The 16981-nt window shown below is 43.0% G+C and overlaps 1 protein-coding gene across 5 annotated transcripts in view; it reads left to right on the top strand.

Moving 5' to 3' along the window:
• The window catches only part of ATP8B4 (ATPase phospholipid transporting 8B4 (putative)), a 500578-nt gene that overhangs the window by 161405 nt on the left and 322192 nt on the right, over positions 1–16981 (top strand). For all 5 annotated transcript variants that reach the window (XM_075345819.1, XM_075345815.1, XM_075345817.1 and 2 more), the window contains exon 5: positions 13545–13658. In XM_075345819.1, the coding sequence (XP_075201934.1) occupies positions 13545–13658 (114 nt within the window). The remainder of the gene's footprint in view (positions 1–13544; positions 13659–16981) is intronic.

Genomic DNA, 16981 nt, shown 5'->3' with positions numbered 1-16981 from the left:
GCCGTGTACGTCTAGTTGGCATGTGACTGCATGTATGCAAATCGCATAGTTTTCTTCACGTGCCTGTCTCTCCCAGTGCCCGAAGGGAAGAATCCTCAGAGCACATAGTGTGCATGATATGAGGATTCACAAGACTGCAGTAACAGAGTACCTGCAGACGTGTATCCTAAAGCCGGACATCCCCTTTAAAATTGCATTAAAAATTCCACATGTGGATGAGCACACAAATGCACACAAAAAATGCAGCTTGAAATGGGAACCAAAATGCTTCAACTCCAAAGATTTACACATCTGTATTATTCAAAGTTTTTCTAAGCCACATGTAGCTTACTGTAGTGCATTAGGCTCCTTTCACACATCCGGTTTTTGCACGGCGGCACAATATGGCGCTTTGCAGAAAAAACGCAATTGTTTTTTTTTTGCAGCCGGTTGCGTTTTTTCCGCATAGACTTGCATTAGCGCCATATTGTGCCGCATGGCCTTGCGTTCTGGCCGGATTTTGCTGGATGCGACATATTTAGCACATGCGGCGGCCGGATGGAACGTTGCCTGGCACATTTTTTTATTCGTCGAAAAAACCGCATTGCGCCGGTTTCAGCGCCATCCGGCGCTATTTACAATGCAAGCCTATGGACGCCAGATGCGGCGTCCTGTGGCAGAAACCGCATCCGGCCGCCGCATGCGGTTTTTTGCACTGCGCATGATCAGTATCAAGCCGCATCTGTCAAAAAATGGACGGGTCGCTTGGAAAAACGTATGCAACGGATCCGTTTTTTCGTCGCATCCGTTGCATAGGTTTTTGAGCCGGATAGAGCCGCACTGCATAAACCAGATGTGTGAAAGCAGCCCAAGTATTGTTTCCTCGTGTTATGTTAAATGTGTCTGTCTTCTTTCTGTGATGTTTTCAGGACCAGTTTTATGCCTCAAATATATCATTGACATTTCATTTTTTGTTTTACTGTCTAAATGCGGCTTTAGTCATGGCTGTTGATGGGGAATGTGCTTCTACTTAAATGGTTAAAATTGCAAAGTGCTTGAAAAAATAAGCAACTTTGCAGTTAACCTCTTATTACCAGCCACCACTACAGTATATCATAGGGGGGCATCTCCTAGGCAAGGAGCACAGCTCTTGAAAGCTTTTTGCTATTGAGTTTGCAAACGCTGATCTGAAGTTGGTCTGTTGGTTGGATGTAGCCATAGTCTCTGCTGTCTTCCGATCCTGCAGTATTAAGGAATGTGCACTTAAAGCAAACATAAACGTGCTTCAGTTCTAAGAATTCAGAGACTCAAACAAGTTTATTCACGATGATCTTTAACCCCTTAGTGACGGAGCTAATTTTCACCTTAATGACCAGACTAAATTTTGCAATTCTGACCAATGTCACTTCATGAGGTTATAACTCTGGAGCGCTTCAACGGATCCCGGTGATTCTGAGATTGTTTTTTCGTCACATATTGGACTCCATGCTTCATGTTAGTACCAAATTTAGGACAATATTTTTTGCGTTTATTTATGAAAAAAAATAATTTTGGCAAAAATTTTGAAAATTTAATAATTTTCAACTTTTGAATTTTTATACCGTTAAACCAGAGATTTCTGTGACACAAAACAGTTAATAAATAACCTTTCCCACATATTCAGCACAATTTTGGAAACAAAATTTTTTTTTGTTAGGAAGTTAGAAGAGTTCAAAGTTTATCAGCGATTTCTCATTTTTACATCAAAATTTACAAAACCATTTTTTTAGGGACCACATCACATTTGAAGTGACTTCAATAGGCCTAGATGACAGACAATACCCAAAAGTGACACTATTCTAAAAACTACACCCCCCAAAGTACTCAAAACCACATTCCAGAAGTTTATTAACCCTTCAGGTGCTTCACATGAACAAAAGCAATGTGGAATGAAAAAAAGCAAAAATTAAATTTTACCTAAAAATGTTGCTGTAACCCAAATTTATTCACTTTTAGAAGACATAACACAAGAAAATGGACCCCAAAACTTGTTCCCCACTTTCTTATGAACGCACCGATACCCCACATGTGGTCAGAAACCTCTGTTTGGACAAATGGGAGGGCTCGGAACAGAAAGAGCAATATTTGAATTTTGGAAAGCATATTTGGCTGAAATAGATTGCGGGCACCATGTTGCATTTACAGGTCCGCTAAGGTACCTAAACAGAAGAAACCCCCTCACAAGTGACGCCATTTGGAAACTAGACCCCTCAAGGCTTCTATCTAGGGGTATAGTGAGCATTTTGGATCCACAGGTACTTCACAGATTTTGTTAACGTTACGTTGTCATATTGAAAATTTTAATAATTTTCTCAAAAATGTTGCTTTAGCATCAATTTTCTCACTTTTTGAAGAGATAATTCCAAAAATTTGACCTCAAGGTTTGTTACCCACTTTTTTATGAGCGCGGTGATACCTCACATGTGGTCTGAAACCTTTGTTTGGACAAATGGGAGGGCTTGGAACGGCAGGAACAAAATTTGAATTTTGGAAAGGAAATTTGGCTGAAAAAGATTGCGGGCACCATGTCACATTTGGAGGACCCCTAAGGTACCTAAACAGCAGAAACCCCGCACAAGTGACCCCATTTTGGAAACTAGGCCCCTCAAGGAATTTATCTAGATGTTTGGTGAGTACCCTGAACCCCCAGGTGCTTCACAGAATTTTATAACGTTGAGCCATGAAAATAAAAAAATAAAATTTTACCACAAAATTGTTATTTCAACCAGGTAGCTTTTTTTCACAAGGGTAACAGGAAAAAAATCACCATGAAATTTATTGTGCAATTTCTCCTGAGTTTGGCGATACCTTTATATGTGGTGGAAATCAACTGTTTGGGCACACGGCGGGGCTCGGAAGGGAAGGAGTGCCATTTGACTGCAAAATTGTCTGGAATCAATAGCGGACGCCATGTTGCATTAGGAGAGCCCCTGAGGTGCCTAAACAGTGAAGCTCCTCAACATGTGGCCACATTTTGGAAAATAGACCCCACAAGGAATTTATCTAGATGTTTGGTGAGTACCCTGAACCCTCAGGTGCTTCACAGAAGTTTATAATGTTGAGCTGTGAAAATAAAAAAATACATTTTTACCATAAAATTGTTACTTCAACCAGGTAGCTTTTTTTTGTAACAGGAAAAAATTCAGCATGAGATTTATTGTACAATTTCTCCTGAGTATGCTGATACCTTATGTGTGATGAAAATCAACTGTTTGGGTGCACAGCAGCGCTCGGAAGGGAAGGAGCGCCATTTGACTGCACAATTGGCTGGAATCATTAGCGGACGCTATGTTGCATTTGGAAAGCCCCTAAGGTGCCTAAACAGTGGAGGTCCCCCACAAGTGACCCCATTCTGGAAACAAGACACCTCAAGGCTTTTATCTAGGTGTATAGTGAGCAGTTTGAATCCAAGAGTACTTCACAGAATTTGATAAGCTTAGGTTGCCATATTGAAAATTTTCGTTTTTTTCACAAAAATGTTGCTTTAGCATCAAATTTCTTACTTTTTCAAGAGGCAACAAACAACCGTGGACTCAACAGGTTGTTATCCAATGTCTTGTGAGCACAGGGATACCCCACATGTAGCCAAAAACCTCTGTTTGGATAAATGGGAGGGCTTGGAATGGAAGGAGCACCATTTGAATTCTGGAAAAGTTGAAATAAATTGCGGGCACCATGTCACATTTGCAGGGCCCCCCACAAGTGACCCCATTTTGGAAACTGGATTTTATTCAGGAGTATAGTAAGCATTTTGAATCCACAGGTACTTCACAAAAATGTTGCTGTAGCAACAAATTTCTCACTTTTAGGCTATGTGGCCATGATCCAGCGACACGGCGTTTAGTACACAGTGTCAGCCTTCCTGCAGAGATGTGAGTGTTGTCCACGGGAGAACGCAGCTGCCCATGCCCACGATTTGGGTTCACTATGGGGAGATAAGGTATGCACACCAGTGACTATGTAAGGGGAATACATGGAATAGCAGAAACTGCTGTGTGAATACTGACATGAAAAATTCAATAGCTGTATGTAAGGATGAGATGTGAAAAATGGAATCTGCATTACTGCCATGAATATATGAATAAAGAGAAATTTAGCTACTGAATTGATCAATGCAATAGAGCCCCAACACTACGCCAAAGTATTTCTCTACGTTGGGGTCCCTAGCTTGTGTGTGTCCTCTCATGCAGTTAAAAAACTTACCGTGTATAGGAAGCTGAGACCCAGGCTATATATACGATGTGAATTGGCAATAGGTGTGTATGGGGAGGGTTCACAAACGAAAAACTACTAACAAATACGAAATAACGTTTGGAACTCCATTCTATGTCTGAACTGGGTGCAAAAAACCTAGGTTTTAGGTTTTTTGCACCCAGTTCAGACATAGAATAGAGCCCCAACACTACCCCAACGTAGAGAAATACTTTGGCGTAGTGTTGGGGCTCTATTGCATTGATCAATTCAGTAGCTAAATTTCTCTTTATTCATATATTCATGGCAGTAATGCAGATTCCATTTTTCACATCTCATCCTTACATACAGCTATTGAATTTTTCATGTCCGTATTCATACAGCAGTTTCTGCTATTCCATGTATTCCCCTTACATAGTCACTGGTGTGCATACCTTATCTCCCCATAGTGAAGTTTTTTTTAGGTTTTTTGCACCCAGTTCAGACATAGAATGGAGTTCCAAACGTTATTTCGTATTTTTCACGATTTGGGTTCAGGCTGCTGTGGAGCTCTATGCTACCTGCAGAGAACACTCTTGTCTCCGCAGCATAAATTGACATGCTGAGGCTCGGGAAGCTGCACCACAGGTCAGTGTATGCTGCGGAGAAGAGAAGCACAGTGGGCACGGGATTTCTAAAAATCCTTCCGTTGTGCGTCTACTGCACAACGCAGCGTTATCGACGCAGGGAAAACACTCTGCGCCCAAAACGCTGCAAACCCCGATTGTGGGTGCACAGCCTAAAGTGCTACAATGGATGAATGGATAGATGTCAAACAAAGATAACGTCCCACCCCCTACATATTCTAAGCTGGCGCCCTTTAGTGCCTTTCATGTGGCACTAAAGGGTGCCTAGCCTTGTATTTAGCCCCCCAAAAAATTAATAATTAAAATAAACGACGTGGGGTCCCCCCTATTTTTGATAGCCAGCTAGGGTAAAGCAGACAGCTGTAGCCTGCAAACCACAGCTGACAGCTTCACCTTGGCTGGTGATCAATTTGGAGGGCTCCCCAGGCGTTATTTTTTTAAAAAACAAACAAACGTGGACCCCCCCAAATTAGGTCACCAGCCAAGGTGAAGCGGACAGCTGGGGTCTGGTATTCTCAGGGTGGGAAGAGCCATGGTTATTGGACTCTTCCCAGCCTAAAAATAGCAGGCCGCAGCCGCCCCAGAAGTGGCGCATCCATTAGATGCGCCAATCCTGGCGCTTCGCCACCAGCTCATCCCGCGCCCTGGTGCGGTGGCAAACGGGGTAATATACGGGGTTGATACCAGCTGTAATGTCACCTGGCATCAAGCCCAGGGGTTTGTGATGTCACGGCATCTAAACAGATTCCCGACATCACTAACCCAGTCGGTAATAGAAAAAAATAAGGACAAAAAAAAAATTATTTGAAAAAAACACTCCCCAAAACATTCCCTCTTTCACCAATTTATTGAAAATAAACAAATTCCGGCCGACATGTTTGATCACGTCAGATGAAAAAGAAATCAGTTTTACCGGCCATTTCTTTTTTTTTTTTTTTTATGTGATCGTCGGTATACGGTGTATACTGGCGATCACATTATCGGGGTCAAAAATAAACACCCCGATTCATAATCTGGGAGGTCTCAGCTACCCCCGGTAGCTGAAACCCACGAGATTTTCCGTCACTGGGGGGCGCTACAAGCTTTTTCCGGCCTGACGTCTCAAAGCGTCGGAACAGAATAAGTACCCTGTTTTTCCGACTTCTTGAGACGTTAGGCCGTCGCTATGGGGTTAAAGGGGTTTTTCCCACAAACAAAGTTCATTGTAATCAATTGATCTTGGAATAATAATAATTTCCACAATTGGATGTGTTAAAAAAAAATGTTCCTATGCTGAAATAATCTTATATACGGTATGTGCCTCTGCTATGTGCTGTGTAATGGCCGTGTCTGACCATACAGGGACTTGGTCTTTTCATACCACATCTCCTGGGCTGAGGAGGAAGTAAAAAGTATGGAGACATTAGAGCATGGGTATGATCCTGTGCTGTCTTTATTTTGCTTTGTGTCCCCCCAGGCCCAGGAGCTGTGGTATGATCAGATCATGTCCCTGTACAGTCAGACACGGTCATTACACAGTACATAGCAGGGGCACACATATATAATATTATCTCAGCACAGGAAGATCTAATTGTGGAACTTATTATTATTCCAAGATCTGTTCATTAAAATGAACTGTAAACTTAACTTTGTTTGTGAGAAAACCCCTTTAACTTTGAATTTTCATGTAATACATGTGCAAATGAGATTATCATAGCAGCTTCGTGTCATTGTGATAATGTGGTGAAGGGTTTGGAGTAAATTCCAGGGATTGCTGCTCTTGCTGGTTATTACTGTTACTTGAAGTTGCACCTTGCTTTGCGTGCTAATGATTTTAAATAAATAAATAAATAAATATATCATGATATTTAGGGAGTAGTCAAGCATAAAAAGGTAAGCTGAGCACAACGTTATGGCTATATGGTCATTTTGTGGAATGTTAAAGGTGTTTTCCATAGCATAGACATTTTTAAAGCCATGGATTGTTTTCGAATACTTAAATCATACTTGCCCTCCTGGATCCCCCACAGTTCCTCTTTCAGGTCATGGGAAGTTTCTGCTGCTCAAAGTCCCTTTCCTGTAGCTGACATTCTGGATACGTTTGGAAATGCCCCCTCCACCAATCACTGGCAGCGGTTGCTGGACAACCCCTTCTCAATCACCCTGTTTACCTCCATTAGTATAAGGCTGCTTTCACACTACGTTTTTTTAACATCCGTCATGAACGTTTTTTTAACGCAAAAACGGATCCAGTGCAAATGCGTTTTCATTTCAATGCATTTGCAATGGACTCGCGTCAACATGCTTTCACCTGCGTTTGCGTGTGTTATAGTGAGGATCCAGCGACTTGCAGTTTTTATCTTTTTTCAAAAACGCTACTTGTAGCGTTTTTGAGCTGCGTCCAAATGCTGCAAATTGCTGGATCTGACTAAACCGCATGCAAACGCATGTCAACACTGGCATGCTGATAGACAGGATCCTGCTTGCTCTACTGAGCATGCCCAGAAACCAGCCTCGGGTGATCAGTCCCTCCCTCCCCCTCTCTCCCTCCCTCCCCCTCTCTCCTTCTCTCTCCACCTCCCTCCCTCCCCCTCCCTCTCTCTCTCTCCCCCGCCTGAGAGCTGCAGACACTCGTAACCAAGGTAATCATCGGGTAACCGCGGTCTTAGTTACCCGATGTTTACGTTGGTTACGTGTGCAGGCAGTCGGCTCCTAGCACTTGCAGACACTCGTAACTAATGTAAATATCGGGTATCGAAGCAAGTTACCCGATGTTTACCTTGGTTACGAGCCTCCACAGCTGTTAGATGTCGGCTCCCAGTCTTTCACGTTCAGTTCCCCTCACTCCCGATCACATGACTCCAATGCCCGCCCATAAACTTAAAGTGACAGGATCCTGCAAAATAACACATGCGTTTTTTTGCTGTAAAAGCAGTATCCGCTTTTGAAGCAAAAAAACGTTCATGACGCATGTTAAAAAAACGTAGTGTGAAAGCAGCCTAACAATGCTTATACTCTCTGCCGTTGCCATTCCAGCAGTGTTGGCTCTCTGTGTCCCAGGGCCCAGATGATGTTGTTACTTCACAAAATCCGGACTAGTACTACTGTTCCATCCTTTGAATTAAGTAAACATGAACAGCAAGTCCGATCTGCAACTGGTTGCTCACTTGCTATTGGTCTTTGATATGTCCGAAGGCAAGGACAGTGAAGCCATTCACGTGAGCCCCAGGAGACCGAGTGCTGACACTGCTGGCACTACACTGACACTGGAGGTGAGTATAAGCGTTGTTATTTTAATGGGGGCAAACGGTGATTGAGAAGGAGTTGTACGAGTTATTGACAATCCATTGAAAACATAATATTGCATGGAACACCCCTTTAAATAGAATTTGTCAAAGGTTTTTGCTATGTAATCTGACAGCAGCATGATGTAAGGACAGTACCCCTGATTCCAGTGATTTGTCACTTAGCTTACTGTGTGTAGCAATTGTGATGCAATCACAGTTTACTCTGCTGCAGTTTTAGCATAGCTCAGAATGTTGATCTGTGTATAATCCGCTCACACGAAAGTGTCCTGTGTACATTGTATACTGATAGAAAGCTGCCATTCAGTGCTTGGGGAATGGTTTTGACTAGGAGGGACCAGGCCAGTTGTCCAGTAGAGTTATTAGGTCTGGGCCACACGGGGACTAATGCGATCCTCACATGACACTCGGCTCGCGCTGGCAGCACAGCAGGAGCCGAGTGTCATGCGAGTGTCACTGCGACTGAGGTCCGACATGCGATCGGCCCTCAGCTGCGGGGAATGGGCCGGCGCTGAGGAGGGGCGGGCCGGCACGGAGGAGGGGAGGGGAGGGATTTATCTCCCTCTCTCCTCCATAGCCGGCTACTGCCATTCTCGCACTGCACTCGTGGTACACCGGTGTACTGCGAGTGCAGTGCGATCTTTCTCTCGCCCCATAGACTTGAATGGGTGCGAGAGAAAGTCTCGCATTACAGTCATAGCATGCTGCGATTGTTTCCTCTGTCCGATTGGGGCCGGGAAAATAATCGCTCATGGGTGCTGGGACATAGGTTAATATTGGTCTGAGTGGAATGCGATGCTTTATTGCATTCCACGCGGTCCAATTTTCATGCCGTGTGGCTTAGGCCTAAAGGTCCTGCTGGTAAAACACAGATTTAATTGATCAGCAAAACACAGACAAATAAGTGATGCATCACTGTCATCAGGAACTCTTACACTACATGATGGTGCTGTCAGATTACACAACAAAAACCTGGTGACAGATACCCTTTAAAGTGGTTGTCTAGCCTGTAAACAAAATGTGCCAAGGACAGGAAAGTTTACAAAATAGTGAAATCTGACATAACCTAACCGTAGTGGAACTATCACACACCGCTGGGGTGATGTATCCTGGATGCACTGGACATAAAGTATTTACATTTTATTTTTCGGTGACCTAGTCATTGAGTTCTGTGATTGACTGCAGCATTTGGGTGACTGGAACATCACATAATCACAGGTACATCCGATGACACAATGATCCAGTCACCAAGCATCTACCCAATGATGTACACATCAGAGTCTGATTTTGCAACTGTATAGGCCCCTTGGAAAGAGAGAGAGCATAGTCCTGATGATCCCTATCCCTGTGCATCACTCCTCTCTAGGAAGGAGTTGCAATAGAAGTGTAGGGAAATGTCCCATAAGTCATGGAAACAGCATGAATGTTCTGTTCTGGAGAGCGAAACGCAGCACCATAATCTGGGTATCCATTAAGAAATTTATTATGTGGGGCTATGAGACTTTTCTCCAGATGGAGGCATTCCTACTTCATTTACATCTTTTATTTAGAGTTGCAAGTCCTTTTAGGCCGCAGCAAAAAACTTTGAATCCGCATATCAGCAACAATGCAACATTTCTTTTTTTCTTTCTCATTTTGCAGTTAAATCTGATTTTTCAGCTAAGCGAATAGATTTTTAAGAGTATACATACTGCACATCAATCTAAATAAAACGAGTGTTTTTACTCGGCACGATCCACAGATTGTTGTGCAGCTGCTGCATCCCTCTTGGGTTTACATAGCGCTCAGTGTGTCTTCTAAGGAGCTAATTTTCCATAGTTGTAATGTGCTAAGACATGTGATTGGTCTCAGGGTAACTACACGACTACTCTCATAATTAGTCAGCTCTTTACATCAGTATAACAAGATGCTACTGAGGTATCTAACCATAATTGCGTCTGACCATCTAACTTCTTCTTGTTGTATCTATTTATCCTTTTCAAAATTTAATTTAAGAATATAAATTAAACCTGCTGACAGATTCTCTTTAACAATGCATAATGCAAACCTTAGATAGGGATCACATATTAAAAAATCAATGGGAAAAAAAAATCCCTTTTTTTTTTTGCCATGATTTTCCCAGATTTCAACAAAACTAACTTCTTTTGCACAAATTTTTGGAAAATCACAGCAAAAACCACATCTAAAGGGCACTTTACACGCTGCAATATCTCTATCGATATCGCTAGCGAGCGTACCCACCCCTGTCGGTTGTGCGTCACGGGGAAATCGCTGCCAGTGCCACACAACATCACTTACACCCGTCACACGGACTTACCTACCCTGCGACGTCGCTGGGGCCGGCAAACCGCCTCCTTTCTAAGGGGGCGGTTCGTGCGGCGTCACAGCGACGTCACACGACAGCTGTCCAATAGAAGCGGAGGGGCGGAGATGAGCGGGCGGAATATCCTGCCCACCTCCTTCCTTTCTCATTGCCGGTGGACACAGGTAAGGAGATGTTCGTCGTTCCTGCGGTGTCAGACATAGCGATGTGTGATGCCGCAGGACAACAGCGGCATGCACCACCAACGATATTATGAAAAGGAGCGACGTGTCAACTATCAACAATTTTTGACGTTTTTGCGATTGTTGATTGTCACTCCTAGGTGTCACACGCTGTGATGTCGCTAACGACGCCGGTTGTGCGTCACTAACGACATGACCCCGATGATATATCGTTAGCAATGTCGCAGCGTGTAAAGCACCCTTAAGGGGCAAAGTCAACCTGTGACCAAATACAAGTTTGGATCTTTGTGTCTGTCGAAGTAGGATATGGATCGCAAAAGCTATGCAACACTGCCATCTTCATGTCCTGCACGTGTCGCTCTAGTCTTACCGGAGTTCACAATGTGGATTTCTCTTGATGGCTTTTCATTTTGTTATACAGGGAAAAAAACAGCAGCTAATAGAGCACATACCCATTAGTGTAGGAGTGTAGATACCAGGTAATAATGCGATCTTAGTGGTAAAACAATACTTGTTTCATTGTGATAAAAATTGTATTATTTTAATTAACATTTATTTTAATATTAATAATTGTGAATTGAAATGATGGTTTATTTACACGTGAATTATGCCCAATTCCTGAATCCCATATTTTGTTAATTCCAGATTTACATTTTTGGGTTATACATTTTTAATTTACATTGAATCACAATCCTCGCATGATGCTCCATCTATTTTAGGCCACTTTTGCATGGGTCTTGAGCGCCACCTACAGGATGTCTCAGTAACTAACATTTTCCAGCAGAATTGACTTGCAAGTATAAATGTTACTTCTAGGGTCCACTCAGATCCACGTATTTAAAATCACTCCGGTTCTCAACTAGAAAAGTTGGAGTCATTGCGAGTGCTATGTGAGTGCGTGATTATAGATTTATTTTTTTCTTGCCCAGCATCCGTATGACATGCGTTTTTTTTGTTCAGCAACTATTATTCTTCGATCGTTTACAGGACCATTTACAATGTGCTATGTTACAGAATGGAAATGTATTTGTAAAAAAACGGATGGCATACGGATCATCCACGTGCTGTCCATTTTTTTTTTCTCGCACCCATAGACTTGCATTGGACAGTTGCAAATGTTTTACTTGACTATACGTGGCATGTTGTGAGTATTTTTTTTCTCCGGCCAAAAAGGGGCACATCAGCACTGCTTTATTGTTTAACATTGAAGCGAGAGCAATCTGATTTTTTTTTTTTGGATTGCACTCGGCGTATTTATATGCAAATGTGAGCCAAACCTTAAAGTGTATTTCTACACGTGAGCAAAAAACTGACTAGGGCCTAGTCCATTCAACTGCATGGAAAAAAAACAGTCACTAATGGTCACATGAAGAAAAAAAAAAGGGTAATTTATGGATGGTTATATAGAAAATAAAGAAGAGGCAGTGATGGCCGGTTGCCTGACTGTGTGCCCGTTAGCCGGGCTTTGCACACTACGACATTGGAGGTGCGATGTCGGTGGGGTCAAATTTAAAGTGACGCACATCCGGTGTCGCAGTCGATATCGTAGTGTGCAAATCCTTTTTGATACGATTAACGCGCGCAAAGTGTTGTTATCGTATCATCGGTGTAGGGTCCGACATTTCCAGAATGCTGGTGCAGCGACAGGTACGATGTTGTTCCTCGTTCCTGCGGCAGCACACATCGCTGTGTATGAAGTCGCAGGAGCGAGGAACATCTCCTACCTGCGTCCCGGCTGCAATGCGGAAGGAAGAAGGTGGGCGGGATGTTTACATCCTGCTCATCTCCGCCCCTCCGCTGCTATTGGCCGCCCGCCGTGTGACGCCGCTGTGACGCCACACGACCCGCCCCCTTAGGAAGGAGGCGGGTCGCCGGCCAGAGCGACGTCGCAGGACAGGTGAGTGCGTGTGATGCTGTCGTAGCGATAATGTTCGCTACGGCAGCGATTACAAGATATCGCTGCTGCGACGGGGGTGGGGACTATCGCGCTCGACATTACAGCATCGGCTTGCAATGTCGCAGCGTGCAAAGTACCCCTTAGACTACATTATGGTTATAGATCCGATATTTGACTGAACAGCCTGACATCTTGGTTATACGATCGGCTGCAGAACTAGAATAGGAATTATTGGAAGACATCCTGGGGTTCTGCAATCACAGGAGCATTAGATTGGTAATGATTGTGCTTAAGATGACAAGCGCTGGTGACATTGATCACATTTCGTTTGTCAGCTTGATAAATAATTGCACCCACAGTCTTCTGAGACTATTCACGATGCAGTCATCTATTGATTCCGACAAGTCATTTCGTGTTCCATTAACTTGCAATATGTTCAGTTTAATTTTTCATAGAGCAGAATTTAAAAGGGTTTTCCATTATCAGACCATTGATAACAGATTGGATACTTATAGCTGGACGATAACGGAGTAGTTTGATGAAGGGGGTTTCGACTCTTGGAACCCCCAACAATCAAGAGGCTGGCAATTGACTTTATGTTTAAGTGAAGACAATGTTGCAATGCCTGGCGTAGTCGCTACTGTGTAGACAACGTTCAGATAAAGCAGAAGGGGGGTCTGCTATACGGCCCCTTCCAGTAAGTGCTACTTCTTCAAATAGCCTACTGACGCTAGGCTAGAGAATTAGACTTCCACCGGTTAGGAATTGGTGGCTTATCCTAAGCATAGGCTGCTCTTATTCCGATCATGGAAAACCGCTTTAATAGTATCTGATAACTCTTATGTGTTGTTGAAGAAAGAGTGGTTAATATGGTTCTCTTTGATATTAAATTTTGTGCAGTAAAAATATTAAGAACTCATTATTTGGAAATGAAAACTGTTATATATCACGTATACTAGTGTAAGTGTATAAAAGCCAGAACCAGCTACACTCATGGTCTAACCAGTTTGTTTGTGTTTCCAGAACAATGGCATCAAGACTTCCAAGTACAATATCATCTCGTTCTTGCCTATCAATTTATTTGAGCAGTTCCAGCGGGTTGCCAATGCGTATTTTCTTTTCCTCCTCATATTACAGGTATGTGAAGGCAATATAATGACTTTTACGTTTTAAGTATCCCACGATGAGTTTTTAACACTCTATGTTTAGTTGTGCCAAAATTGCAGCATCTTACAGTTCCAGCAAAGTGGATTGGATTTATTGAAATCTCATGCTCGCTGTGGATTTTTTACGCTGCATAAACCACGTGACCTGTGGTGTGTTTGAAATCCTCATTATGTCAGTTTCTCTTGTGGATATGCTGAGTTTTATGTGCCGAGTTTCCCCATAGCATTGCATTAGGCTCGTAAAATCCACAGGTAAAACAAACACATGTAATCTGCACGATTGCAGTAAAGTTTTGACTGCCAAATACCAGGAAATATCAAAAATAAAGCCGCTTTCTTTAAAAGTGTGACATACCAAAAAGAGACAAAAACCTAAATTACCTAATAGATGCAGAAAATCTGCAAATTAAAATGAAAACTCAGCAAATACTCATGATAGGAATGTAACTTTTACAGTATTCCTCCCATGATTGCATGATAATATGGAGTTAAAGTTTTTAGTATTATAGTGGAAGTGTGTCCCCAGGAACACTCATTTCCCTATTATCTTGTAGTGTAAAGAGGCTTCTTATCACTCCAAAATGGAGCAAAATGCCCATTAATTGAATGAAATTAGTGCTAAGCTAACTTAAAAACCATTGATCTTGACAGCACATCATACTGGTGAAACATATGTGCTGCCTATAACACTGACCATCTATATGCAGCGCACGATCTATTACCAATTGCTCATAGGAAATGTGGTCTGCCTGTCTAAGCTGGCTATTACATGACCGCTGATCAGCAATCAGCTGATCGTCTGAAATTAATTGCCCCAAGTCTGTGCTGTAAGCCCGCTGTTACTTGCTCCATTAGTTTCCAAAGTATTAGGCTATGTACGCCTGTTGTGTTTTTTCTTGCGTTTTGGTTGCGTTTTAAACTGCACCGTGTCAATGACAAAATGCATGCGTTTTGCTTCCCCAGCAAAGTTTGAGAAATCAAAATTTCCATCCACTCGTTGCTTTTTTTTAGGCAGCGTTTTGTTTGACAAATATTTGTCAAAATTGTTGTGTAAAAAAAAAAGCAGCATGTCACTCCTTCATTGCGTTTTATGAAAATTTTACTCCCATTGAAATGAATGAGGTGGGTCAAAACACAACCAAAATGTTTGCATTTTGGTTGCATTTTGTATCCGTTCTTGTCAACAAAAACACAGGTCTCTTGGTCTCTCTCTGTTGGTCTCTCTCTCTCTCTCTGTCACATTGCTCCCGCAGCTTCACCTGCTTTTGAAAGTGCCGGCAACTCATTAACCTCATCTCATATTCACTGCTTCCCCTGCCCACTAGCGCCTATGATTGGTTGCAGCCAGACGCGCCCCCACACTGAGTGACAGCTGTCTCACTGCAACCAATCACAGCCGCCGGTGAGCGGGTCTATATAGTGCAGTAAAATAAATAAATACATTTTAAAAAAAACGACACGTGGTCTCCCCCCAATTGATACCCAACCATGATAAAGCCATACAGCTTTCTGGCTGGTATTCTCAGACTTGGGAGGCCTATCATTTTTAGGCTGCACCCCAGCCTAAAAATATCAGCCAGCAGCCGCCCAGAAATGCCGCATCCATTAGATGCAGCAGTCCCAGGACCTTACCCGGCTTATCCTGTATTTGGAATAAAAGACAAAAAAACACCCTCTTTCACCACTTTATTAACCCCCAAACACCCCTCCAGGTCTGATGTAATCAACACAAGGTCCCACGATGCTTCCAGCTCTGCTACATTGGAAGCTCACAGCGAGCGGCCATAGAGAACGACCGCTCTCTGGGAGCTCCATGCAGCAACTGAAGTGAGTCACGGTGACATCACTCAGGTTACCCGCAGCCACAGCTGGAGTCCTCCAAATGTGACAGCAAATCACCCAAGTGACTCAAGTGAGCTGCGCAATCAGCAGTGCCCTCACTCAGGTGAATATGCGGTCACAGGTGAGACCTGTGACCGCAAATCATGCCGTGACATAGAGACAGAGCTACGTGTTGAGAATGAAGTCAGGTGAAGCTCTGATGTCACAGCTGCGGGCCCGCACTAATGCCTGTGCCGCAGCACTGACGTCAGAGGTTCACCTGAGTTCATAACAGCACACAGAGACAAAGTCACGCGATGACAATAAACTTGGGTGAAACTCTGACGTCTCAGTTGTGGGCCCTGCACTACTTCATGTCGCGGCACTGACCTCAGAGGTTCACCCGAGTTCATTCTCATTGCCCGCTGACAGCAGACAGAGCCATACAATCATGCTATTTATTCTTTCTATCTATTTTTTCTATCTATCCCTCTATGTATTTATTCTAGCTATCTATCAAATCCTGTCCTATCTTATTTTATTTCTCCTTTAAAAACGCAGTCCAAAATGCAGCCCAAACGCAGGGAAAATGCATTGAAAATGTATGCGTTTTTACCACGTTTTTTTCACGTTTTTTTGTCAAATGCAGTGTTTACATTTATCAAGAGTCTGCCAGAGGGTGCATTTTTGTTGTCAAACCAGAACGCAGCGTGCGGACATAGCCTTACTGTTGTCCATAATCTTGTTTATGGTGACATCAGTGTAATCAAAGGAAGGGAATAAAAGCAGAAGCAGATATTTCGCCAGGTTATCCTACCAGAACTTTTTTTTTCACCTTGACTAACAACAAAATAAAAAAATAACTGGCTCCGACAACCACACACTTTGATTTATAAGGGTTTGAAGTGTCATAGGTATGTAGACCATACAACAAAAAAGCAAACAAGCATGATGAGCACTTGTGCACACCTATGCATAAACCTTATGTTTTTATTGATACATAATGTGAAAACTGCAAAATACAATGAAATTTTTTTTAACCAAATACTGTTCTATATCAGCAGGGGACTCACATGCAAATACCTTATATTCCTGCTGTGGTTCACAATCTACATCACAACACTCATCCTTGTCCTACCCGACCGTGCAAAAATAGTGAAGTCATAAAGTATTGCAATACCATATGCGGGCGTCACACGAGACGATCTGTCGTGCGATATGTCGTTGGGGTCATGGTTTTCGTGACGCACATCTGGCATCATTTGCGACGTCGACCCGTGTGACACCTACAAACGTCTGTAAACGATCGCAAATCGGTTACGAATCGCGAATCGTTTACTCGTCGCTCATTTTTAAAAATTTGTTTATTCTACTTTGCGCAGGTTGTTCATCGTACCCGGAGTAGCACACATCGCTCCGTGTGACACCCCGGGAACGATGAACACAGCTTACCTGCGTCCCGGCGGCAATGCG

Source organism: Anomaloglossus baeobatrachus, chromosome 4 (assembly GCF_048569485.1).
Source record: "Anomaloglossus baeobatrachus isolate aAnoBae1 chromosome 4, aAnoBae1.hap1, whole genome shotgun sequence".
Lineage (NCBI taxonomy): Eukaryota > Metazoa > Chordata > Amphibia > Anura > Aromobatidae > Anomaloglossus > Anomaloglossus baeobatrachus.
Note: the sequence above shows the minus strand (reverse complement) of the source record. Positions and strands in the feature narration are given on the sequence as shown.